Source organism: Dipodomys merriami, unplaced genomic scaffold (assembly GCF_024711535.1).
Source record: "Dipodomys merriami isolate MVZ:Mamm:240054 unplaced genomic scaffold, mDipMer1.0.p SCAF_52, whole genome shotgun sequence".
NCBI lineage: Eukaryota > Metazoa > Chordata > Mammalia > Rodentia > Heteromyidae > Dipodomys > Dipodomys merriami.
This window is the reverse complement of record NW_027206091.1, coordinates 9,591,218-9,616,800: the sequence shown is the minus strand read 5'-3', so window position 1 is coordinate 9,616,800 and position 25,583 is coordinate 9,591,218. Positions and strand designations below refer to the sequence as shown.

The window sequence follows — 25,583 nt, the reverse complement described above, 5'->3', positions numbered from 1 at the left end:
AACACTGGGAGACCTGAGGTCTGGCCCTGACTCCAGGCCTAACTTGGCACCTGAGTGCTCCCCTCTGCTGCTCTCCTATGGAGCCTGAGCATGGTAAAGGCCTGCACAGAGCCCACCTGTGACAATGTATAAATCATCTACTGCTTAGGGAGGGGGGATGTATACCCCCAGACTAGTGGGAGGGTTGGGGATGGGAGGGGTTGAGGCCTTAAATAGAACTTAAGTAGCAGAGTCAAGACTGAAACACAGGGCTGGTCCTGGGGAAAACATCCAGACCTGCAGACTCCCAGTTGGGAGATACAGGTGACCCCCTCATAGTAGGAATGAAGAAGGGCATAGCTCGGCTTTCCCCCCGACTTCTGCATCTTCTTACCGCCCAGCATGAACTTTGTCCCTGTGTTGCTCAACATCAGCCTGACTTCACCATTTGTAAAATGGATTCATCAAGCACGCAGATTAGACAAGGAGCAAGAACAGGTCTTGGCCAGGTGTGGACTATGGTCACTGAAGGTGTCCTTACCTTCCTCTTACCCCCATAGTTCCCTGCCTGGACATTTTCCCTTCCTGGACATCTCTAGCCTCTCACTGACCCCTGGCAGACCTTACCCCCCCCCCCCCACAAGACCTTGAATTACTCAGCCTAACTCCCAAGGCCTTTTAGCCTCCCTGGACAACCTGTCTCAGCAGCATTCATTCTACTTGGCCTGCTGAAGCATCAGGGTCTATAGGCTGGGTGAGGGAAGCCTGCCTCACACTGACCTACTGTGATCTGCAACCTTTTAGGGAAGGACTCCCTCTGAAAAAACTGGGAATCCTGTCCCAAAGACCTTTGATCTTACTAGGCTCCCTCAAATCCTAACTAGTACTTTCCTGCAGTTAGGATGAGTTCCAGTCTTCATGCAGGTTTCAGGTCTAATTCATCATGACACCACCACAGTGCAATCCTGGCCTTCAGGAGTCACTTAGTACAAATGTCACAATGCCTCTGCCAGGCTGTGAGGCCTTGGGCAAGTCTCTGTCCTGTGCTTTCACCTGTATGACAGGGATGACATGATGTACCTCAGCCTGCTGGGATCCTAGAACTGTACAGGGCTAAGTGCAGTGCCTGCCATTGCAAGCAGTCAAGTGTTCATTTACTGCACTTGTGGATAATTAGATGTTCTTCAAATATACCAAGGACTCACCCTTCTCTTGTGTTTGTTGTCTGTCTGGAATGTGCTTTTGACTAGCAGATTGATTCCTATTTCTGGGGCTCCCTCTGGGCAGTGTCTTGTACTCTTGGCCTCCTACCTAGAATACTGTCTCTAGTCTGGGAGGAGCCTGCACAAGCCACCACAGCCCAGGGGATCCTCAGGTGTGACTCATCTCTGACCCACAGCACTGCCTAGCCTATGTAGGGGAGGCCTTAGCACACGCAGGCTGAATGAAGCAATAAGACACCCGTCAGAGAGCAAGCTGTCTATACTTGTGTGTGCGCCTACCAGACCAAGCATGCCTGAGGGCAGAGCCTGTGCCTGGCTCATTCCTGGGTCTCCAGCAACACCCAGACTGGAAGCTGAGTCCCCAGGTACTTACAGATTTCCTTCCACATGGCCAGAGTTGAGATAGTGGCCAAGAGCTACGCCCTGGGTGCTCAAAAGTCCAAAGAAGGCAAGGGCTAGGGGGACAAGCAGAGCATCTGAAGAGGTATATGAGTGTGCCCGGCACACACCTGGCACATAGTTACCTGATGCTGCTAGGTCAGGACAATGTGGTGCAAAGAGCTTTGGCAAACCCCACTTGGCAAGGAAGTAGGGTGACCTGGGACAGATCACATCACATCTCAGCTTCAGTTTCCCCTTGGGCAGAGAAACCTGGCAGGGCTCTTCTGAGGACTCGGTAGAGGAGGCCAGGGGTGGATCCTGGCACATGATGGGTGCCAGACCAGCTTGCCAGAAGGTTCTTTACCCTCCCACCACCCCACCCCCAGAGGTACCTGCCCTTGCTGTTACAACCAAACCCTTTCCTCAGGGCTCTTCGTCGGGGGTCACACGAAGGCCGTGTCCAACTGCAACAGCCCGCTGGCTTCGCTGGCACCCAGTGCAGCCTGGCACAGCTGCAGTGTATCCTCCAGTGCCAGGGGCTGGGACGTCTCAATGATTGCGATGGTCTCCCCCAGCTCCGTGCACATGATCGTCTGCTGTGGCTCGGGGGGCGGCGGTGGGGCAGGAGGTGGCGATCTGGGGGGCTGCAGTGTCATAGTCCTGGCGCGGGCATGGACTCGCTGATGCAGCCGCAGGCCCGCCATGGCACGGAACCAGCGGCCGCAGGTCCCGCAGTAGTAGGGGCTCTTGTTGTAGAGACCCGTGATGGGGAGGCGGGGGGCGCGGGCGAAGGCCACGGGCCGTAGGTGCAGCCGCCGGTGCTGCTGCAGGTTGGAGCTCTGGGTGAAGCGCTTGCCACAGTCCAGGCACTGGTAGGGACGGACGCCGGTGTGGGTCAGCTGGTGGCGGCTGAGGTTGGCCAAGGAAGCGAAGGTCTTGCCACACGAGTGGCACTGGAAAGGCCTCTCGCCTGTGTGTGTCCGCAGGTGGTTGCGTACATGCACCAGCTTCTTGAAGCCCTTGCCACAAACGCCGCAGCGGTGCCGTCGTTCGGGGGGCCCGTGCACAGCTCTCCGGTGCCGGGAGAGCCGCGAGGCGGAGGCGAAGGACTTGGAGCACTGCGGGCAGGGCAGCTGGGCGGCAGGGGGCGGGACCGGGGGCGGGGCCGGGGGCGTGGCCTCCGCAGGGCTCGGGGAGATGCTGACTGCCGCCGCCGAGGTAGGCGTCCCGCTTTTCCCAGCGTGGGTCCGCCGGTGGTAGAGGAACTTGGTCATGTTGCTGAACGTCTTGCCGCAGCGACAGCGATGCAGTGGGTTGGCGGTGTGAACCCGCCGGTGAGCCACCAGGGTGAGCTCCGTGCCGAAGCCGCGGCCACAGTCCACGCAGAGGTAGCGGGCCTCCCCGCGGTGCAGCCGCTGGTGCTGCTCCAGAGAGGCTGCCTTCTTGAACACCTTGGAGCAGGTGGTACACTCGTGGGTGCCTCCCACGTGGGCCCGCCCGTGGGCCAGCAGGCGGTTTGCAGAGCTGAAGCTGCGCTGACACTGGCTGCAGTGGAAAGGGTGGCTGGCGGACGTCAGCCCACGTGATGCCCGCCGGTGTCGCCGCCCTGCCCCTGATGTGGGACAACGCGGGGGACAATCCCCACAGCCCTGAGCCCGGCCATCCGTGGACTTGTCACCATTGCCTGTGGCGTCATCAGCAAGGTCCTCGTCCTCCTCTGTCTCTTCCTCTTCCTCTTCCTCCTCCTCCTCCTCCTCTTCCTCCTCTAACCCGTTGCGTTCTTCTTTCTCCAGGGAGTCAAAGTGGGTACCCTGATGCTCTAAGAACTCCTCAGGGGTGGCACAGAGGGTGGAACATTCAGGACACTCATAGGGCTCCATCTTGACAGTGGGTGGGGGAGGTGGGGGAGGCAAAGGAGGTGGCACCGCCGGTTCTGCCGCAGGAGCTGAAAGGTGCTGAGCCTTTCGGTGAGCTACCCACAGCTCGGGTGAGGGGAAGAGCTCCTGGCAATCCCCGCACTGGTATTGGATCTGGCTTGCAGACTCCTGGAGGTGGGCATCCTGGTGGGCCAGAAGCTCATTGGGGGACAGGATGAGCTGGCTGCACTCTCCACACTGGAAAGGCCCCTCCTCGGTGGCTGGCACCAGCTCAGGCTCCAGGCCTAGGCCATGCGTGGTCAGTGCTTCCTCCTCCGACACAGTGGCCACATGCTGCTCCTGGTGAGAGAGGACTTCTTCCAGGGTGTTGTACAGGCTGCCACACTCGGAGCACATGAACTGGTGGTGCTGGAAGAAGAGGGAGGAAGCAAGGGCCTCCCCAGGGGTCATCTCCGTCACCTCTGTGGCCATCTCTGCCAGCTCCCCTGACAGAGATGTGGACATCTCCACTGCCCCTTGTGACGGGGTCAGCATCTCAGCCACCTCAGCCACCACCTCAGCCATCTCGGGGAAGGCAGTGCCTGGAGAAAGAGGCACAGACCAGTGACACACCAGAACCGAGGCAAGGTGGGCGATCTCGAGGAGTTCCCTTGCTTACCCCATTACTTACCAGTCTCTGCCAACCACTACTCCAAATCTTAGTCCAAAGTATCTGCCTTAATCTTCCAGGACCTTGTGTCTCTGAACATCATGTCAGCCACAGCAGCCAAGCACCTGCAGGAGACAGTGAGCACTCAGAAGGCTGGCCTCTCCTGCTGCTCTCCTCTCCCAGAGGCCCAGTCACACTCTTTTCTGAGAATACGTTGTATTTTTTCCTGCCTCACAACCTTTGCCTGTGTGGTGCTGTTTCCTCTTTGTGCAAAGCCTCTCAGCAAAGTATTTAAGGCCCTGGAACCAGACTTCTCTCAGCCTGCATCTGAGCTCCATTGCTTGCATATGTGTTCTCTCTGAAATTGTTTTCACAGGTAAGAAATGGGATTGAAAGCAGAACTGACGGGGCTGGGAAGGTGGCTCAGTGGTAGAGCACTTGCCTTGCATGCCTGAGGCCCTGGGTTCAATTCCTCAGCACCACATAAGCAAAAAGAAGAAAACCAGAAGTGGTGCTGTGGCTTAAGTGGTAGAGTGCTAACCTTGAGCTGAAGAGCTGAGGGACAGCGCCCAGGCCCAGAGTTCAGGCCCCACAACCAGACCCCCCCCCCAAAAAAAAAAGCAGAACTGACTACAAAGCCCTGGTTTTTTGATCAAGGTTATTAGCAAGAGCCATTGCTTGAAGTTCTCCAAAAGTTGAGATTTAGGTTCCTGGTTGCCATTAGAAGTGGGAGGCATTCCAACGGAGGAGTGTCCAGGTCCTGATTAGAACAGTCCTGGGAACTACTACAAGTCTAGGTTTGTGGCTCTGATTTTTTATACTGCTATTTGCTCTTCCAAGTTTTCCTCTCTCTTTTTAGTGTGCCAGTGACCCAGCCAGAAGTATGCTATTGAGCTATGTTTGTTGTTGTGGTTGGCAGCCACGGGGCTTGAACTTAGGGCCTGGGCACTGTCCCTTGGCTTTTTTTGCTCAAGGTTGGCTTTCTACCACTTGAGCCACAGCTCCACTTCTGGCTTTTTGTTAGTTAAGTGGAGATAAGAATTTCATGAAGGGGGGCTGGGAAGGTAGCTCAGCGGTAGAGTGCTTGCCTTGCAAGCATGAGGCCCTGGGTTCAACTCCTCAGCACCACATAAACAGAAAAAGCCGGCTGTGGTGCTGTGGCTCCAGTGGTAGAGCGCTAGCCTTGAGCTGAAGAGCTGAGGGGCAGTGCCCAGAGTTCAGGCCTCATGACCGGCAAAAAAAAAAAAAAAAAAAGAATTTCATGAAGGGCTGGGAAGGTGGCTCAGTGGTAGAGCGCTTGCCTTGCATGCATGAGGCCCTGGTTTCGATTCCTCAGCACCACATAAGCAAAAAGAAAAAAGCTGGAAGTGGCACTGTGGCTCAAGTGGTAGAGTGTTAGCCTTGAGCTGACGAGCTAAGGGACAGCACCCAGGCCCAGAGTTCAGGCCCCACGACCGGACCCCCTCCCACACACCAAAAAAAAAGAATTTCATGAAGTGGAGCTGTGAATCAAAGTGGTAGAGTACTGGCCTTGAGTGACAGAGCTCAGGGACAGCATCCAGACCCTGAGTTTAAGCCCCATGGCTGCCAACCACAACAAACATAGCTCAATAACTTTTTTTTTTTTTTTTTTTTTTGTCGGTTATGGGGCTTGAACTCTGGGCTTGGGCGCTGTCCCTGTGCTCTTCAGCTCAAGGCGAGCCCTCTACCACTTGGGCCACAGCACCACTTCCGGTTTTCTAGTCGTTTATTGGAGATAAGAGTCTCACGGACTTTCCTGCCTAGGCTGGCTTTGAACCTCGATCTTCAGATCTCAGCCTCCTGAGTAGCTAGGATTACAAGCGTGAGCCATTGGCACCCAGCTCAATAACATACTTCTGTCTGAGTCACTGTGACAATTGAGATAAATTATTTAAAAATACTTTGTATATGATGAAATACTAAAAATGCCTTTGCTGGGGGGGGGGGCTGGGAATGTGGCTTAGCAGTAGAGTGCTTGCCTAGCATGCATGAAGCCCTGGGTTCGATTGCTCAGTACCACATACACAGAAAAAGTGGGAAGTGGCGCTGTGGCTCAAGTGGTAGAGCAATTGCCTTGAGCACAGAGAGGCTCATGGACAGTGCCCAGGCACTGAGTTCAAGTACTGGCAAAAAAAAAAAATGCATTTGCTGGGATGGGAATGTAGCTTAGTGAAAGAGAGTATCAGCCTTTAGCAAAAGAAGCTCAGGGGGGGCTGGGAAGGTGGCTCAGTGGTAGAGCACTTGCCTTGCATGTCTGAGGCGCTGGGTTCGATTCCTCAGCACCACATAAGCAAAAAGAAAAAAGCTGGAAGTGGCACTGTGGCTCAGTGGTAGGGCACTAGCCTTGAGCTGAAGAGCTGACGGACAGTGCCCAGGCCCAGAGTTCAGTCCCCACGACTGGACCCCCCCCAAAAAAAAAAAAAAAAAAAAAGCTCAAGGATAGTGCCCAGGCCCTTATTCAAGCCCCATGGAAAAAATAAAAAAATAAAAAATAAAAGCATGGATTTTCCTGCCTAGGTTCACTTCAAACCATGATCCTTAGGGTTGGGAATGTGGCTTAGTGGTACAGTGCTTGCCTAGCAAGCACAAGGCCCTGAGTTCGATTCCTCAGCATCACATAAATAGAAAAAGTGCAGGGCACCAGTGGCTCATGCCTGTAATCCTAGCTACTCAGGAGGCTGGGATCTGAGGATCATGGTTCAAAGCCAACCCAGGCAGGAAAGTCTGTGAGACTCGTATCTCCAATAAACCACTAGAAAACCAGAAATGGTGCTGTGGCTCAAGCAGTAGAGTGCTCATCTTGAGCTGAAGAGCTGAGGGATAACGCCCAATCCCAGAGTTCAAGCCCCACGACCAACAAAACAAAAGCAAAAACAGAAAAAGACAAAAGTGGTGCTGTGGCTTAAGTGGTAGACTTGAGCAGAAAGATGCTCAGAAATAGTTCTCAGGCTCTGAGTTCAATCCCCAGGACTGGCAAAAAAAAAAAACCCAAAACCTAAACAAAAAAACCATGATCCTCAGATCTCAACCTCCTGAGTAGCTAGGATTACTGGCAAGACCCACCAGTGCCCAGTGGTATTTGTTGTTTTGTTTTAACCTCTTCTGCATCTCATCTGTTACTGCTAGAGACAAGTGGAGGTTTGCTTATCATTCTATATATAGAAGTTGTTTATATTCAGCTCCCAGAAGGCAGAGGTTAGCCTGTTTCATTACTGACACATTTCCAGTGCCAAGAATCATGACCAGCACAGCAGGTACATAAAAGTATTTAATAAATGAGTAAGGAAACCCAAGGCCTTGGGGATTTAACCTTGTGCCCACTCCCTTTCTTCCAGACCAACTTCCCTGTTCTATCGTGTATTCCACCACTCACCACCAGCACAGGGCTCTGCTTTTAGTTCATGCCCAAATAAATATCCCATGTATAAATAATTCACTAAGTGATCTTAGGCTAAACTTCCCGAATCTATTCAAAATCCATTTTTTTTCCATTTTTTAATGTATTGTTTGAGTGGCCAGGATCCTGTTCACAATTCCACACAGAATCTTTCTGGATTTGACCAGCGAGGGTGTTTTCCTGTTTTTCAGTCCCCTAGAGCTTGCGCAAAATACCCTCCCCTCCCCCAATAAATGTCTCTCTCTTGGAAGGTGGGCCAGGGATTCAAAATTTATATTTTCCGACATCTTACATTTCTCATTCCCAAATCCTGAATTACGAGCCTCTGGAGGGGAAGAATAGGGGAGGGGGGCTTTTTCATACATAAGTACTTCCAGGAAAAAGAACCTATCAGGAGGCCTTAAAGTTTCAACTTTCCCACCACACAACCCCTTTTCTTCTGCCAGACTGTCCTCCTTGGCTGCCCGATCGGGGTCGCTGCAGGAGGTGACGGGGGCCAGTTGGGGTCCTGCATGCCCTAGGAGCTCCACCAAGGCCCCCGCCCCCCGGGGGACACAGGAAAGAGCACCCTCTTTCCACCCTCCCGGGCTCCTGCCCTGAACGCAGGCCCCAAAGCTCTTTGATCCCCTCGTGTCTCCCTTGCTTTTTCCCTTCTGCCCACCTCCATACGCCCAGCGCCCTTTTTCCCACCCGCCCGACGGCGCCCGCACCCACCTCTCTGATCTCCAACAACCCTGGTCGCTCTCTTGACACAGACCCTCTGCTCCCGGGCGTGTAGGACCCCTTACTATCCACGCCTCCCATTGGGCGGCGCCCTTGCTCGTAATAGCCAATCAGAGCCGGCAGCGCAGGGCACGCGCCCTCGCGCCTGCGTGTTGGCGCTCAGGCGGGGCTCAGCGAGTTTCTCCACGCACGCACGTCTGCGCCCCTGTGGGCGGGCCCTGGGGCGAGGAGACGCGCCTGCGCAGTTCTTCTTGGCTGCCTGCTGCTTTTCTGCCCAGTTTGAAAGTTCAGTGAAGTGGGCGCCCTTACGGAGCGAGGGTCCCTAGAGGGAGGTTAGCGGCGGAAAAACTGACGGAGGTGTCATTTCTTTCCTTTTTATTCTCTCCCCTCTCCGGCTATATTTTTTCTTTATTGCTCTCCTCTCCCCTTCCTAATACAATTTCTATAGGTTTCATCGTTCTCTTTTTCGTACTTGCCCATAATCTGTTTCAGTAATATCCACCCAGAAGTGTTATTTCATGGCTGAAGAGACTATCTCTAAGAGCGCAACTTTGAAGCCAGACATACTTGAGATACTTCATCTTTACCAGCCTCGCTTTTGCTCATAAGTACAGTGGGCTTTAAACACATCCATCTCAAAAGCTGTAGAAAGGACTGGTTGTTATTACCCCCCTTAAAACGTTATACTGGATAGCCAGTATAACCCATCTAACAGACATAACCCTTCCCAGTTAATAAGATTGCTTTTCCCTCCCCCTCCCTCCTTTTTGTGCCAGTACCGAGGCTTGATCGCAGGACTGGGGCACTGTTCCTGAACTCCTTTGCTCAGAGCTAGCTACCCCTTTAAGCCACATTTCTACTCTGGTGTTTAATGGTTTATTGGAGATAAGAGTCTCACGGACTTTCCTGCCTGGGCTAGCTTTGAACCGTGATCCTCGGATCTCAGCCTCCTGAGTAGCTAGATGACAGCTGTGAGTCACCAGGCGCCCTCTTCGGCGCCCTCTTCTCTTCATTTGATCGAATGTTAGTCATTTACAGGGCTGCTCCTACTTCACCACTATGCTTCCAAACGGGACCATTGCTATTCATCTATTTAACAGATGGAGAAACTGAGGTTCAGAGGAGATTTTTCCAAGGTCATTGCTGCCACCTGAGAGCACAGCTAGTACTGAGTGAATCCCCAGCCAGGACCTAGGTCTTCTGCCTCTCAAGGGGAGATAATTCGGGGGTGTGAAGCGGCTGGGGAAAGGAGACTTTGTCTCAGGCACGTGCCAGGCCTGACCTTGAGTCACCTAAGTGGAGGTGGCAGAGCGGTTGTCACGCTCCAGGCCCCGTGGCAGAGGACGCACACATGCACACATGCCACAGCCTCAACGCCTTACCTCCGGGACAGACTTGCTCTCCTTGGTGCAGGTTAGGGAGGAGAGCACCTGGGTGGCGCTGGAGGGCAGAGAGCGAAGGGGATGGGAAGGGGTTTATGGAGGGGCCTTTAGAACCCTGGGGTGGGGTCGGGGTCGTGATAGGCTCCTTCGAGAGGTGCACGTCGTGGTGGAGGGATTTACCGCGGGTTGGAAGGACGTGTTAGAGAATGGGGAAGAACCCTGGTTCCAGTCAAGGGAAGGAATTTATGGATGCAGGGGGTATGAGGGGAGGGGAGAGGAGGAGGGGTTCTCTCTGGGTGAGGGTGCATTCCCTAAAGTCCAGGATTATGAGACAGCACAGTTCGGATTTACGTTTCTGGTTGCTCAGGGACGAGTGTCCAGGTCCTGGGAGTTACTGAGTGACATGAGTTGGTGAGTGGTCCTTTCCACGGGCAAGCGGGGGACAGGGGTAAAAGGTGAGCGTATAAATGATGAGGCGAGGAATACCTAGTCTTCGAGATGGATAAATTCCTATAGGTTGGGATGGGGGATAACAGGAGCCGCTCCCCCCTCCCCCTTTCCTCCTCCACTCCCCCCCCCCCCCGCCCCGCCCCGCCCTGTCCAGGTGGCTCAAGTACAGGGACCCAGCGATTGGGAGCGTCCGACGCAGCAAGGCTCCGACTGTGCGCAAGCGCAATACAGACAAACTCCGGCACTTCGGTTGGGGGCGGGGCTTGGGGGCTCTTCCTGCGCCTGCGCAGAGGGGGCGTGGCGGTCGCACCTGCGCGAGTTGTGGGGGGAGGGGGGAGGGCAGGAGGAGGAGCTAAGTGACGCAGGCGTAATAATAGAGAAGGTGCCAGAAAGATCCAAAACAAGTGGCTGCGGCCGTCGCCCGGGGAGTCCATCGGACGCCGGATTCCGGTGAGGATCTAAAGAGGCCTACAAACAGGGAGACTTGGTGGCGGGTAGACGGCACCATTTTGGTGCCGGGGCGAGGGTGGGCCCACCACCCTTTTCCCAAGGTGGAGGGGTCGGATTCGGACCGTATGGGGCATAGGATTGGCCTTGGCTGGCCCCACTTGGTAGGAGATGGTGGGTGACTCGGAGTCGGTGCCACTCGGGGCTAGCCAGATGACATTTGCTCAACTGGCCTGAGCCCAGGGCCACATCTGGACGGTGCCGACCCAAAGTCGCCGGGGCAGCGGGGACAAGGTGCCCCGGAACGGGATGTAAACAAGGCATGGCTGCGTGCGCGCAGATCTCTGCGATGGTTCGGGAGCTAGTTGGGAAGGTACCTCGGTAGAGAGAGCGAGCGAGAGAGGAGCGTCTGGGCTTGGCCGCCTCGGCTGGTCGGAGGACCAAGCGGTGGTCTGGCGTCTCGGACCCGTTACTAAGGGGACCTCGGGCGATACCATTTTCTTCCGGGGCAGGGGGAGACTGGGATGGTCGGTGGGGTGTGTGTGTGTGTGGGTGGTCCCGTCGGGGGCGGGGGAACCGCGCGGGAGACACTCCCTGGCCCGTGTGAGGTCTAGGCCTGTGCATTGCTGACCGCTGCCTCCTCCCTGCCGTGTGTGTGGGTTCTAGGCCTTGGTTCTGAACTTGTTCCGCACCCCTCCCCCTCCCGGGAATGGCGCAGTCCGGGTCGACCCCGGCCCCGAGCTGGGAGGAGGATGAGTGTTTGGATTACTACGGCATGCTGTCGCTTCACCGTATGTTCGAGGTTGTGGGCGGACAACTGACCGAATGTGAGCTGGAGCTTCTGGCTTTCCTGTTGGATGAGACCCCCGGTGCCGCCGGTGGGCTGGCCCGTGCTCGCAGCGGCCTAGAATTGCTACTGGAGTTGGAGCGTCGTGGTCAGTGTGACGAGAGCAACCTGAGGCTGCTGGGCCAACTCCTGCGGGTGCTGGCCCGCCACGACCTGCTCCCGCACCTGGCCCGCAAGCGGCGGCGGCCAGGTAAGGTTGAACAGGAGGGGGCCAGACTTCCCACGGGGGTGGGGTGGGGTGGGGTGGGGTGGGGTGGGGGAGAAGGCCTGGCTCCCAGCAGACGCTCAGCGGCCGTTCTGACTTCGTCCTCCAGTGAGAAACACAAAGGGCCTAATTTAGGAAGAGTGACCTTATCCGATCGCCAGCACTGTGGATGGAGGGAGTTTTGTTTTATTCCAGAACAGAACCCTTCACATGAACTGTGACCTCTTGTACCTTCTCAGTAAATTCCACAAGGAAGTCCTGCTATGGTTCCCCCACCCCTCTCGCGCTGTACAGGGAGGAAAACAGGTCCAGAAGAAGTTAAGCAGCTTGCTTCACTGAATCTTGCTTGCCTGGGACAGAGGCTGTAAGATGATGGGTTTAGATGTTTGTTCTTTGAAATGGACTTGTAGCGGACGAATTGGATGAGAAACAAGTAACTTGTAGATGTGATGAGGGATAGAATGCCATACTATAATGTTTTATATTGATGTCAGCGAAGGAAGAGCTTTCTGAGATGATATTTGGAGCGAGGCTGCACTTCCAGCCCTGTATCCATTTCAGGGGAGAAAAATCCCCAGTAGAGGGAAAGGCAAGCCCCCAAGCTCTAGGTGGGGATGAGCTTGGCATTCCAGAGGCCAACGTGCACCATCAGAGTGTGGACTGAAGCCACAACATGGAGAGGGAGGAGGGAGGCTTGCCACACAAGGTTATCTGCAGATAACAGAAAGTGTGGAGCCAGGTTTCAAACCTACCTGGCTTATCTCAATAGAGCTGAGGGCCTTTATCCTCGAGAAAGAAGGACTGGTGAGGGAGGAGCTGAAGGCTGTTGAGAGCCTTGTGCTGCCTAGACTGTTGGGACCTTGTCTGGTTTACTAGAAATGTAGTGACAAGGCTGTGGAAGGAAGTTATGGGTTTTGCTGGCTCAGAGTAAGCCTGTGGAGTTAGAATCATCAGAATTCAGGCCTTCAGAGGGAATCCTGATATAGTATTTGGGGGGGGGACATAGGTGTGAGGTTCAGAGTCTTAGAAGAAAAGATATGAGTTGCCTGGAGCAAACACCTGCTTGCTTCTTAGAGCTGCAGGGTGAGCCAGGGGTAATCAATGTGTGTGTGGGGGTGTGGGTGTGGGTGTAGGTGGGTGTGACACAGGCCTGTTTCTCGGGGATCCTGGATTAAGTGGCACCAGGAGGTGACAAGTCCTATCTTGGGAGTCGTCTGGGTACAAGGTGTTTGAGAAAGAGTGAATGTTTGAGGACTTAGGCACCTGCTTGTCCAGTCATCCTTCCAGGGTGGAATTTTGGGGGCTGGGCCTGGAGGCTGGGAATGCTAATTTCATCTCTTTCCCCAGTATCTCCAGAGCGCTACAACTATGGCAGTTCCAGTTCTTCTTCAAAAAGGACTGAAGGTAGCTGCCGGCGTCGGCGGCAGTCAAGCAGTTCCTCAGATTCTCAGCAGGACCAGTGGGACACAGGTGAGGGCCCCCCCCTTTCTTTCTGAACCCTGCTAAACCTCCTATGTCATGGCCCATCAAGGAAGTAACCTAAGGGGTCATCTTGTCTCATGTCTCATGTTTGTGGCATGTCTATGTTTATTATTGCTACAGAAAGATGCTGTGTCCTGAGGAACAAACAATATGGCTTCATGTTTACTTAAATGATATTATGTTGTAGGTATTTTACTGTACCTGGTTGTCCTCACTGAACATGCTTCTGAGCTTTATTCATGTCCAATGTCTCTAATTGGTTTAATTGCCATGCCCCAATTAATGTATTCAGTCTCTCCTTTGCCTCAATGTGGTTTTTTTTTGTTGCTGTTGTTGTTGTTGTGAGGCTTTGAACTCAGGGCCCAGGTGCTGTCCCTGAACTCTTTGGTTCAAGGCTAGTGCTCTACCACTTTGAGCCACAGCTCCACTTCCAGCTTTTGAGTGGTTAATTGGAGATCAGAGTCTCATGGGGACTTTTCTGCATGGACTGAACCACAATCTTCAAATCTAAAGCTACCTGAGTCACTAGGATTATAGGCATGAGCCACCAGCACCCGGCCCCTTTTTCTTTTCTGACTCGTCCATTCTATCAGATTCATGTAGAATGTGATTATTTCTGATGTGTCTGGTTATTTCCTAATAGTGTCATTTAACTCATCTTTTGGTTCCCTATATTTCCTGTGGAGTGAGGATTAGGTCTGGAGGCTTGCTGGGATTCAGGTTATGCATGTTTGACAGGATACTCCATGGCTGGGGCTGTTGCCTTCCTCTCGGAGCTCAGCGGGCGGCCTGAGAGCCTGGCTGGCTCATTGTGAGTGGGGGATTGGATCCCCTGGTTAAGGTGATGTTCACCACATTTGCACATCCTAAGGCACCTTTCTCTCCTGTTATGGTTAAGTAATCTATGGGAGGGTACTAGGGCTCATCCTTTGTCCAAGTAGGTATTCATATCATTATAGAATTACTCATTATTTAGTTACCTTGTTATAGCTAATCATTCTGGGTTAAGCACTATGTCTTTTGGACATGTCCATCATTCTTTGAGTGCCTCCTGCTCTGTCCCATGGGCTGGGCTTGGGCTCACCTTGCATTTCACTTCTTCTAGCCCTACAATTAGCTGTTTCTCCAGGAGCCTGGATTTTTTTTTTTTTTTTTTTGTGCTGGTTCTGGGGCTTGAACTCAGGGCCTGGGCACTCACTGTCCCTGAGCCTCTTTGTGCTCAAGGCTAGTGCATAGTTCATTGGGGATAAGAGTCTCATGGAGGTATGACCCAGTTAGTTGGTAGAGCACTAGCCAATGAGCAAAAGCATGAGTCACCAAGTTCGAGTCCTGTTCTCAGCCCTAAAAAAAAAAAAAAGAAAACATTTTGGGGCTGGGAATGTGGATTAGTGATAGGGTGATTGCATGCATGAAGCCCTGGGTTTGATTCCTCAGTACCACATAAACAGAAAAAGCAGAAAGTCTCCCTAAGGCTCAAGTGGTATAGTGTTAGCCTTCAGCAAAAGAAGCTTAGGGACAGTGCCCAGGCCCTGATTTTGAACCCCAGAACTGGCCAAAACAAAAACAAACAAAGTCTCATGGGGACTTTTCTGCCCAGGCTGGCTTCAAACTACAATCCTCAAATCTCAGCCTCCTGAGTAACTATGATTACAGGTGTGAGCCATCAGCATCCAGCTTCAGGAGCCTGATTCTTTTAGAGGCTGTGGTATTGAGACAGACATCTGGGTGTTGAGCATGTGTGCTTTCTTCACTCTACAGAAAATAGAGCAAGAGGCTGTACTTCAAAAAGTTCCTATTGGGGCTGGGAAATCGGCTCAGTGGTAGAGTACTTGCCTTGCATGCATGAGGCCTTGGGTTCAATTCCTCAGCACCACAAAAGCAGAAAAAGCTGGAAGTGGCTCAAGTGGTAGAGTGCTAGCCTTGAGCTGAAGAGCTGAGGGACAGTACCCAGGCCCAGCGTTCAGGCCCCACGACCAACCCCCCCCCCCAAAAAAAAAAAAAAGCCTCAGGACAGGAGTGCGAGCATGCGCGAGTGCGCGCGCGCACACACACACACACACACACACACACACACACTCACTCACTCACTTGTCTTGCTTACCTTTACAGTAACAAAGCACCAAATGATAGCCAGTTATCACTGCTGACTATCTACTGAATTAAAGCCAAGACTTGTTTATCAGGGGCCTGGCTCCAATCATACTCCTCTAAGTATATGCTCAGAACCTTCTTCAAGTTACTTGCAACAATTCTTTTCTCTAGTCTTGTTACAAATTATCTATACACTTAGGTTCATTTGTTTCAGTTTATATTTAGTTTAGTTTTATGGTTTGTTTCTTTTTGTTTCCTTTTAAGTGTCTGAGTGTATCAAAGAGTTATATAACTTAAAAGCCAAACAATCCTAAATGTATCATTTCTGTCCATTGTTCCTCCTAGCAGATAAGTAACCAGTTTCATTAATTCCTAAAGTGTCTTTTCAGTATTTCCTCTTGCAAGAATAATGAACCTATGTAGGTCTTCCTTCCTTCCTTCCTCTCTCCCTCCCTCCCTCCCTCCCTCCCTCCCTCCCTTCCTTCCTTCCTTCTTTCCTTCCTTTCCAGTTGTGGGGCTTGAACTCTGGGCTTGGGTACTGTCCCTTAGCTCTTCAGTTCAAGGCTAGCACTCTACCATTTGAGCCACAGCACCACTTCTGTTTTTGTTTTTTTTTTTTAATGGTTTTTTGGAGATGAGTCGCATGGACTTTCCTGCCTGGGCTGGCTTTGAACTTTGATCCTCAGATCTCAGCCTCCTTAGTTGCTAGGATTATAGGCATGAGCCATCAACGCTGTTTTCTTTTATTTTCTATTTCCTTCCATTCCTGTTGAGCACTCCACCACTTGAGCCATAGCACCACTTCTGGCTTTTTTGAGTGGTTTATTGGAGATAAGTGTCTCAGGGAGTTTCCTATCCAGGCTGGCTTTGAACTACAATCCTCAGATCTCAGTCTCCTGAATAGGTAGGTTTACAAGTGTGAACTGCTAGTGCCAAGCCTCTTCTCCTGTATTTATCTTTGTGCTTTCTTGTTTTGTTTTGGTGGTATGAACTCAAGGCCTCACTTCTCGCTTGGCTGTCACTCTACCACTCTAGTCATTTGGTAGATGGAGTCTGGAGGATTTTTCTCCTTGCGCTTTTTTCTTTTTTCTTTTTTCCCTCCCTCCCTCCCTCCCTCTCTCTCCCTTTTCTCTTTCTTTCTTTCTTTTGTCCTTTTGTTTGTTCTTTCATCGGTCATAGGGCTTGAACTCTGGGCCTGGGCACTGTTCCTGAGCTCTTCAGCTCAAGGTGAGCACTCTACCACTTGAACCACAGTGCCACTTCTGGTTTTCTGGTGCTTGGGTCTCATGGAATTTCCTGCCATGGCTGGCTTTGAACCATGATCCTTAGATCCCAGCCTCCTGAGTAGCTCCTGTGAGCCACCAGCACCTGGCTGGGCTGTCTTTTTTCAAATTGCATCCTGAGACACCAGTGCTTGGCATTCATCTCCTCTCCCCCCCCCCTCCCTTCCTTCCTTCCCTTCCCCCCTCCCTCCCTTCCTTCCTTCCTTCCTTCCTTCTTTCTTTCTTTTCTCTTTTTCATTCGTTCTTTCTCTCTCTCTCTCCCCCTCCTTCTTTCTTGTTTCTTCTTCTTTTTCTTCTTGTCAGTTATGGGGCTTGCACTCAGGGCCCAGCACTGTCCCTTTGCTCTTTTGTTTTGGGGGTCTGGTCGTGGGGCCTGAACTCTGGGCCTGGGCACTGTCCCTCAGCTCTTCAGCTCAAGGCTAGCGCTCTACCACTTGAGCCACAGTGCCACTTCTGGCTTTTTTTTCTTTTTGCTTATGTGGTGCTGAGGAATCGAACCCAGGGCCTCAGGCATGCAAGGCAAGCACTCTACCACTGAGCCACCTTCCCAGCGCCCCCTTTGCTCTTTTGCTCAAGGCTAGCACTCTACCATTTTGAGCCACAATTCCACTTCCTATTTTCTGGTGGTTAATTGGAGATAAGAGTCTCATGAACTTTCCTGCCCAGGCTGGCTTTGAACCACAATTCTCAGATCTCAGCCTCCCGAGTAGCTAGGATTACAGGCGTGAGCCACAGGCGCCCAGCTTCCTCTCGTTTCTTAAGCAACGTGCAACAAACTAGACCATTTATTTTGTACTTTGCTTTATTCCTTTCTTCTCTTGGTCTGTCTGTCTGTCTGTGTTTTCAGTACTGAAAATTTGTTACTTTGTTCATTGAGAAACAATCTTTTTCTTCAGACTGGCCTTGAATGTGTGATCTTCCTGTCTCAGTCTCTAAAGTGCTGGGATTACAAGTGTGCACTACCATACCTGGCTAATTTATCCTGGAAATTACTCTACTTTTGTTTCTTTGTGTCAAGCCCTTGAGTTCAGGTTCTCAACATTGCAAGTGAGGCCCTAGTGGCTGCACTTCTGCCTATCTCCTGGTGTGAGCCTGCCAGGGGGCTTTTCTAGGGTCAGCCCTGGGGGGCTTTGCTGCCTGGGGGCGGGGGGGGGCTTCCCTGCTCCCTTTCCAGACAGTGGAGGGTGATTTCCCCCTCTTTCCAGACAGGGCGATTTCTGGAGAGGCTCACAGTGCTGAGGGTGGCCTCCAGCTCCGTCCAGGTCCCTGTCTTGGTGCTGATCCTCAGCCCACCCACTCTGTATCCTCAGGTTCCCCTCCAACCAAGCGCCAGCGGCGGAGTCGGGGCCGGCCAAGCAGCGGTGGCAGACGGCGGCGGAGAGGGGGCCCAGCAACCCCTCAGCTGCCGCAGGAGCCTGCCAGGCCTGCGTCAGAAGGCAAAGTGACCTGTGGTAAGTGTCTGGGGGTCCTGGGAATGCTCATAGCGTGTTCACAGCAGGTTACACTGCTGGAGAGCAGGACACATCTGGCAGGGGCCAGCCATGCTCAGCCACCTTTTCAGCACAGTGCAACTCTTGTCCTTTTTGTTGCCATCTTAGTTCCTGTAGTTGAAGGATAAAAAACATGCCACCTCTTCCAGGAAGCCTACTTGGCTTCTGTTTCTTTTGCTTATCTACCAGACTTCTGCAGGAGTTACTTACTTCACAATCATTTCTTCTGGAGGAGCGGAATATGGCAAGGGGAGAAACAGGGCTCCTAGGATCAGTCTTGGTCTTAGCACTTAGACTGACCTTGGATAGGTTGACCAAACCTCTCTGGGCCTGTTCCCACCTCTGTAAAAGGAGGCTGATGATGTTCTACAGTTTCGAGGGAAGGTGAGTCAGGCCCAGTCTCCTTGGGGCAGGACGGCAGCAAGGAGGCCCTGCTGCTCAGGGCCTTATCATAGAGCTGGTGACAGGCCAGATCTGAAGATGCTGAAGTAATAATAGGTGCTGTGAGGAAGTATGGGGGGGGGGGTGGGGGGGAAGGTGGAGGAGCCAAGCAGGCCCCAGGCAGGAGAGCTGGGCAGGCTGGGGTGTGGCCAGAAGCTTGGATTTTCACAGCACTGTCAAGGTTTTTTAGCAGGGGATGGCTGAGTTGAGAGAGAGAGAGAGAGAGAGAGAGAGAGAGAGAGAGAGAGAGAGAGAGAGAGAGAGAGAGAGAGAGAGAGAGTGTGTGTGTGTGTGTATTTGGGATTGAACTCGGCCTCAACCATCTCAGGCACACCTCCAGCCCTTATTTATTTATAAAAGGGTCTCATTCATCCATCCATTCATTCATTCTAGGATCTGGGACTTTATCTAGGAATGGCCTCAGATTGCAGTCCTCCAGTTTGTGCCTCCCATTAGGGAGGATTGTGAATGAGTACCATCATGCCCTCCCCTGCCATGCCCACCTCCTCTCCCCCCCCCGCTCTCGCTCTCTCTCTCTCTCTCTCTCTCTCTCTCTCTCTCTCTCTCTCTCACCTTGGCTTTGAGTTGTGATTCTTCACTCTACGCTTTTCAAGTAGCTGGGATCACAGGTATGAGTCCTGGCTCTGATACCTCTTTTCTTTTTCTCTTCTTTTTTGTAGTACTGGGGTTTGAACTCAGAACCTTATGTTTGCTAGGCAGGCACTCTTACCTTGAGCTGTGTCTCCAACCAATATCTCTTCGTAAAGGAACTTTAGCCGCAGCTGGAAAACCCATGAAGGAGTTAGTGTTTGTAAAGAACCAAGGACAGCTGGGCACAGGATTGACGTTCAAAGCCAGCCCAGGCCGAAAAGTCCTGTGAGTGAGACTCATCTCCACTCAAAAAGTGGTGCGGTGGCTCAAAATGGGAGAGCACTAGCCTTGAGCAAAAGAGCTCAGGGACAGCATCCAGGCCCCAAATTCAAGCCCCACAACTGATCAAAAAACAAAGAGGACAGTGTGAGAGGCTTCTAGTACATACTCTGTGTGTACAGATGCGGGAAGAGGTTGTATGGTCCACGAAGAGAAGAGAGGCGTGGCCTGGGGAAGTCTCCAGGGAAAGGGTAGGCAGGGTGGACCAAAGAAATGACAGGTGTTTTGGACATAGGTGACTGGCTGCTCTAGAGACTCCTGCTCCATCCTTATCCTTGGAGTGAGCCCTCTGGGCTTCTGGGGAGGACCCAGCCATGCCAGCCCCTTCCTCCTCCTCTTGGTGCTCCCTTCTGCATTGGGCAAGCTGAGACCATGGGATCAGGATGGTTTCTGAGCCAGCCAGGCTGGTATGACAGGTGTCATGTGCAATGTGACACCAACGCCAGAGCGTGTAGGAGCTAGAAAGGGTGCTTCATGCACAGTGACCCGAATGCACAAAACAGCCCCAGTCAGATGGGCAGCCAAGGTGATGTGGAAGAGCCTTAGACTTTATCTTCAAGTGGGGCAATCTCAAATTGGTTTGTTCATCAGTTTCTTCGCCTGTTTTTTATTCACCAGTGGAGGTGTGGAGGGCACAGATCAATCAGGTGGAGGAAGTCTCTGGCTTCAAGGAACTTACAGTGCTAGTGAGTCAAGCAATATGTCACATGGTGAAGGCTCTGATGACATCCAAAGTCAGGGAGGGGACAACGCTGGACACCCAAGTGGACCTGGGAAGGCCCCCCCTGCAGAGGGGCTGGGGTGATGTATTTCCTGGAGAGAGTTCAGGGGAGGAGGCCCTTGTGGGAGCCTGAGGTCTGGAGCTAGTGACTTGCTCTCTCAGGGTGTGATGTGGCATGAGGTCTAGGGGTAATTCCTCCCATCTGCAGAGCCTTCTGTAGTCAACACACACCCCTGCCTTCCCAGTATCCATGATGGCCACCTAGCAGTGGGCATCACCCCCCCCTGCAGCTATCAGTGCTGGGTGCTGTCTGAGACAGGCCACAAAACCGGCCTGTCCAAGGCTGGAGGGGGTGATGTCCGGTGGTGACTCTCCCGCAGCCACGGTAATTACCAGCGTCACCAGGCTGGCTGGGTGGATTGAAGGAGTCACTGCTTCTGATTGATGGATGGGAGCAGGCCAGGCCTCAGGTCTCTCCTTACACGCCTAGGCCTGGAGGTTGTTAGTCAGGGTGTGGCTGGGACTTGATAGACCAGTGTACAGGTCTGACTGCTGACTCACCAGGCAGGGTGGGGCAGAAGTGAGGCTCACCTCTTTTTTTGTGGGCCCCAGTTTTCCCTTCTGAAAAATGGGGATGGTGCCTCCCCCTCCCCATTTTTTTCTCTTTGATGCTAGTCATGGGGCTTGAACTCAGAGCCTGTGCACTGTCTCTGAGCTGCTTTTGCTCAAGGTTAGCACTCTACCACTTGAGCCACAGTGCCACTTCTGGCTTTTTTTGGTGGTTAATTGAAGAGCCTCACCGACATTTCTGCCGAGTCTGACTGAGATCCTCAGATCTCAGCCTCCTGAGTAGCCAGGATGACTGATGTGAGCCCCCAGCAGCTGGTGGAGATAGATAGCTTCTCTTTAATAAGGCCCCCTCCAGAGCAGACTAAGGAAAGTTGCTGCCTTTCTTGTCCCTCCAAACCCATGACACTTGTGGGGTTGATCCCAACCAGTTGCCTCCATTGACAAGTACCTGGGGACCCTGGGTTTGGATGCCGGACTTTGGAGTTTTCAGATACCTGTGTATTTTTGTGAGTCACCCCGTGGTCACTTCAGTGGGCATATTATTTGCTGGACCTTGAATTTTCAAGACAGCCATGAAGATGTGAATGATGTCTTCCTTTGTACAAAGAAGAAACAAGCCATGGGAAAGGAAGTTACTTGTGTGAGAGGCAGGGGCGGAGCTGGGTTGAGATGAGTTTGTTCCAGATGTGTTTATAGAGCACTTACTATCTGCTAGGCCCAGCAGGTCTGGGAGGCTCCTGCCCTCATGAAGCTCATTTTCTGATAGGAGGAGAAAGTCAAGTCAGATGCTTAGGGGGTATGTTCCAGATGGAGGGAACAGAGCAGGTGTGAGGATCTGAGTGTGCTAGAGGTGATCATGGTAGAGCTGCAATGGTCAGCAGATCTGGGTGATAGAGGAGAGGGACCGGGGCTGGGAAGGTGGCTCAGTGGTAGAGTGCTTGCCTTGCATGTATGAGGCCCTGGGTTCGATTCCTCAGCACCACATAAGCAAAAAGAAAAAAGCCGGAAGTGGTGCTGTGAGTCAAGTGGTAGAGCGCTAGCCTTGAGCTGAAGAGCTGAGGGACAGCGCCCAGGCCCAGAGTTCAGGCCCCATGACCAGACCCCCCCCCCAAAAAAAAAAAAAAAGAGGAGAGGGACCATCCTAAGGTAGATCCTGAAGGGCTTTGGGAGCTTTGGGCCTGGGCTCAAGGCTGGTGCTCTACCCCTTGAGTCACAGCTCTACTTGTAGCTTTTTGGTAGTTCATTGGAGATAAGAATTTCATAGACTTTCCTGCCTGGGCTGGCTTTGAACTGCAATCCTCAGATCTCAGCCTCCTGAGGAGCTAGGATTATAGGCATGAGCCACTAGCATCTGGCTTTTCATGGATGTTCTTCTCTCTTCCAGGAAGAGTTAAACATGTGTCCTCCTTATATGTCATTTCCTAGAGAGGAACTTGGATCTCTTCTGTATCATTTTGCTCTCCTGGCCCTTGGGGATGTTTTTTTTTAACTATGTATTTATGGATACTGTGTGAGAGGCAGCAAATGGGTTTGGGGTAGCTATGAGCTCAGGCTCTGGAGCCTGGCACCTCATTCAGAAATCTAGCTGTGGGCAGGTGACTCAACCTCTAGGCCCCAGTTTCCCAATTTGCAACAACAACAATGACAGCGTCACCTCAGAAGGTCATGGGGATGGCCAAAGGGGTCAGTGGAGGTAAAGTAGGCAGTGCTGGGTGGCCTGTGGCAGATTCCATGGGTGTCACCTGATCTTCTCTTTGCCTAGGGGTCTAGGAGAGGTTGAACAGAAGCCTGGAATTCAGGCCCTGGGGTAAGGTGGTGGCTTGAGTAAAGCTTGTCTTTTTTCTTTTGTTTGGTGGAGTCTCCGGTCTTCTGGGACCGAGGTTCTCCAGATCAGAGGTTAAATTGTGGTCTAGAGAAGGATTTCCTCATCTGCACTGGAGGCAGTGAAAATACCCTGAGGATTAGGTGGGCTAAGGTAGAGAAAGCCTCCTGTGGGTGGGGCCTGGCACTAAAGGGAGTGCTCCCTAACTGGGGGCAGCATGTTTTCCTGGCCTACCTGGCCTGCCTGGCACCGAGGGAGAGGGAGAGCTGGGACTCACTGAGTGCCTTGGCTCTGTCCTCTGTTCACTCCAACATGGCAGGAAGTCTGTTGCAATAGAGTTCAAGGAGAAGGAGATTGGCTTGTTTGGTTTAAGACAGATGAGAGAGAGGCAGGGACCCAGGGGGGATGTAGAGAGTTGGGTGTTGAAATCAGTTCCTGTTCCTGGGGCCTTCCTGGAGGCCTAGGCTTTGAGTCAGCACTCGCGTGAGTCGCTTCATTTAATACTCATGACCACCGTGCAGCAGGGACCTCTTTTGTCTGTTTATGTTTTTCAGATGGGGAAACAGGCTCAGAGAGGTGAGGTCACATGCCCAAGGCCCCACAGCTAGAGAATGACAGAGCTGGGACTCACCTCCAGGTCTGTGGGACTCCGTCAGTGGCTCTGTCTCTGCTGCTGCCCAGCCCCGTGTGGCCTTGGGCAGGTGCTGTTCCTCCTGGCTCCCTGGTTCCCATCTATGGTGGGAAGGTTCAGGCTGATGCTTACCAAGGGCCCCAAGGATGAGGGCTTTTCTGGTCCTCAGGGTGGGAGGGCCTGGTGGTGAGGCTGGGCAGGGTTCCCTGGGCCTTGAGAAAGAGGAAGGGAAGAGGGAGGAAGTAGCTGGGGTGAAAAGTCATCTAGGGGCGCAGAGGAGTTGCCTTCTACCTTGTGGTCTCTGCCTACACATCTGTGAAGGGTGATGGGAGCCCATTGCCTGAGAGCTTCCGTTTCCTCATCTGTTACATGGGCGAATGGCGCTTCCTGCTGCTCAGTGTTAACTGTGCCAGTGTGTAGCACTTGACACATTGCAGCTGATGTTCTTGGAATGCCCACTGAGCACTTAGGCACGGTGTTGGCCTGCTCCTATCTGTCCACTGCTCTCTTTCTCTCTCTCTCAACAGCTTTTTCCAGCAGAGATTGTGCCCTGGTTTAGGAGGAACCTGTGACCTGACTCAGGTCACACAGTAGTGCCTGAAGGTGCTGGGTTAGAACCAGCTCCACTGACCAAGGAGCCTGCTTTCTGTTAAAGGCTGTGGATTGGGCACTGGCATTGCCTGTCTGTGTGGCCTTGAGCAGGTCATGTCTCCCTTCCTCCCCTTTGTCTGTAAAACAGGTGGTAAAAAGCAGGTTGCTTGAGTTCCTGTGACTCCAGCCCTCAGAGGAGCCCTGGCAGATAGTCTACACTTTTTTTTTTTTCCTGTTGGTCATGGGACTTGAACTCATGGCTTGGGTGCTATCCCTGAGCTCTTTTGCTCAAGGTGAGCGCTCTACCACATTGAACCACAGTGCCACTTCTGATTTTCTGGTGGTTCATTCCTGGAGATAAGAATCTCACTGTCTTTTCTGGCCAGGCTGGCTTTGAATGGCAATCCTCAGATCTCAGCCTCCTGAGTAGCTGGGATTACAAGTGTGAGTCACTGGTGCCCAGCGATAGTTCACACTTTGCTGCTGCTTCCAGCACTAGCTGGTCCTTGGGATGACCTTGTCACTGGTGTTCACAGTGGGGTGATGGGTGGTGAGGCTGCAAGGGGTGGTGATTAAAGCTGGGGAAATAACAGGCGAGGCATGGCAGAGCCGAGAGGGTGTGCAGAGGCATCAGACTTGGTGGTCCTGGAAGTTGTTGCCAGGAAGGGGTGGGGCAGGGGGGAGGTGCCAGGAGGAGGCCAGGAGAAAGGGGGGCCGCATGGCCACACACACTGATGAGTCCCTTCTTCCCTTGCAGACATCCGGCTCCGAGTTCGAGCGGAATATTGTGAGCATGGGCCAGCTTTGGAACAGGGCGTGGCATCCAGGAGACCCCAGGCATTGGCCCGGCAGCTGGATGTGTTTGGGCAAGCCACCGCTGTGCTTCGTTCAAGGGACCTGGGCTCCGTGGTGTGTGACATCAAGTTTTCAGAGCTCTCCTATCTGGACGCCTTCTGGGGTGACTATCTGAGTGGCGCCCTGCTGCAGGCCCTTCGGGGTGTGTTCCTGACTGAGGCCCTGCGGGAGGCCGTGGGCCGGGAGGCCGTGCGTCTGCTGGTCAGCGTGGACGAGGCTGACTATGAGGCTGGCCGGCGCCGCCTGTTGCTGATGGAGGAGGAAGGGGGGCGGCGCCCACCAGAAGCCTCCTGATCCTGGGTCTGGCAGGACTGACCCCACCTCTGAGTCTCCAGCCTTCTCCCCTGGGGGACGACCATCTCTGCCTCTAGGGGACAGCAGCTCTGAGGACTGCACAGCATGGCAGGCCCCTTGACAGCCTCTGTTGACAGGATGTGGGCTCTGAAGCCTAAACCACTTCCAGCCCAGTTTCCTTCCCAAACTCTCCCCACCCCCAGCTGAGATCCCTCAGCCTCGGGGGCTCAGGCCTGCAGTCCTCCAAGGTGGAGAGGCAGAGCCACACACTCACCAAAGCCCCCTGTACATCGAGTCTCCAACCCTGGGCTGTGGGCACATATGTGTGTGCGCGTGTATACACACACACACACACACACACACTTTGAAATCATCATTGGGCCCCTTCCTGCTCCACACAACTTCTTTGGCCTAAGGGCTTTTCTCTCAGGATCTCTGATTTTACCACATCCATCTGGGCCTCAGCTGGCCAATGGGCCCTGGAGCTGGGGTTCCTGTGGGGCCTGCTCACTTTGTCCATACATCTAGCCAGCCAGGGTTCTGCCTGGCATCCACACAGACCCAGCTCTCTTTACTTTCCTCATCTTCCCCAGAGCCAGATACACGTATACTTGGACCCTTGACTCAAGAGTGTCACACATAGGTTTTGTGGTAGCCTCACATCAAGGTCTGCTGTTGTCTGTGGGGTCAGGGCCAGAACCAGCCGCCACCTTGTAAAGGGAAGGCAAAGACTTGGGCCTGATGGGAGGATGTCTAACAAATGGCACCAATAAAATGACCCTGGAAAGGGCATAGGTGGGC

General features: G+C 52.9%; 2 protein-coding genes across 5 annotated transcripts in view; one reads left to right on the top strand and one right to left on the bottom strand.

The window, feature by feature from the left end:
* LOC138811245 (zinc finger protein 526-like) overlaps window positions 1-10,998 on the bottom strand; it is a 21,493-nt gene extending 10,495 nt beyond the window's left edge. The window contains exons 1-3 of one of the 3 annotated variants that reach the window (XR_011367343.1): window positions 8,242-8,323; window positions 4,131-4,234; window positions 1,976-4,041 (exon numbers count right to left, since the gene is read on the bottom strand). Coding sequence is in view for 2 of the 3 variants with exons in the window: in XM_069998969.1 (XP_069855070.1) it covers window positions 2,027-4,024 (1,998 nt within the window). In the remaining variant the exon portion in view is untranslated. Of the gene's footprint in view, window positions 1-631; window positions 4,042-4,130; window positions 4,235-8,241; window positions 8,324-10,906 lie in introns of those variants that run through there. The other 2 variants (XM_069998969.1, XM_069998968.1) reach the window with 2 other exon arrangements.
* On the top strand, window positions 10,406-25,583 carry LOC138811258 (DNA-binding death effector domain-containing protein 2). Of its 2 annotated transcripts, none has more exons than XM_069998992.1 (5): window positions 10,406-10,532; window positions 11,248-11,566; window positions 12,929-13,051; window positions 17,748-17,888; window positions 24,391-25,583. In XM_069998992.1, exons 2-5 carry the CDS (start codon window positions 11,305-11,307, stop codon window positions 24,780-24,782), a joined length of 918 nt encoding a protein of 305 aa, XP_069855093.1. In that variant the 5' UTR covers window positions 10,406-10,532; window positions 11,248-11,304; the 3' UTR covers window positions 24,783-25,583. The 2 variants fall into 2 exon arrangements, with proteins under 2 accessions (XP_069855093.1, XP_069855092.1); XM_069998991.1 differs by having other exon boundaries at window positions 11,196-11,566.

Bases quoted from the DNA above. Each gene is read 5' to 3' on its own strand.
- LOC138811258 (XM_069998991.1), top strand. From the start codon at position 11,239: ATGGCGCAGTCCGGGTCGACCCCGGCCCCGAGCTGGGAGGAGGATGAG. The intron at 13,052-17,747 runs GTGAGGGCCCCC...CTGTATCCTCAG, and splicing joins GCAGGACCAGTGGGACACAG to GTTCCCCTCCAACCAAGCGC. The intron at 17,889-24,390 runs GTAAGTGTCTGG...CTTCCCTTGCAG, and splicing joins AGAAGGCAAAGTGACCTGTG to ACATCCGGCTCCGAGTTCGA.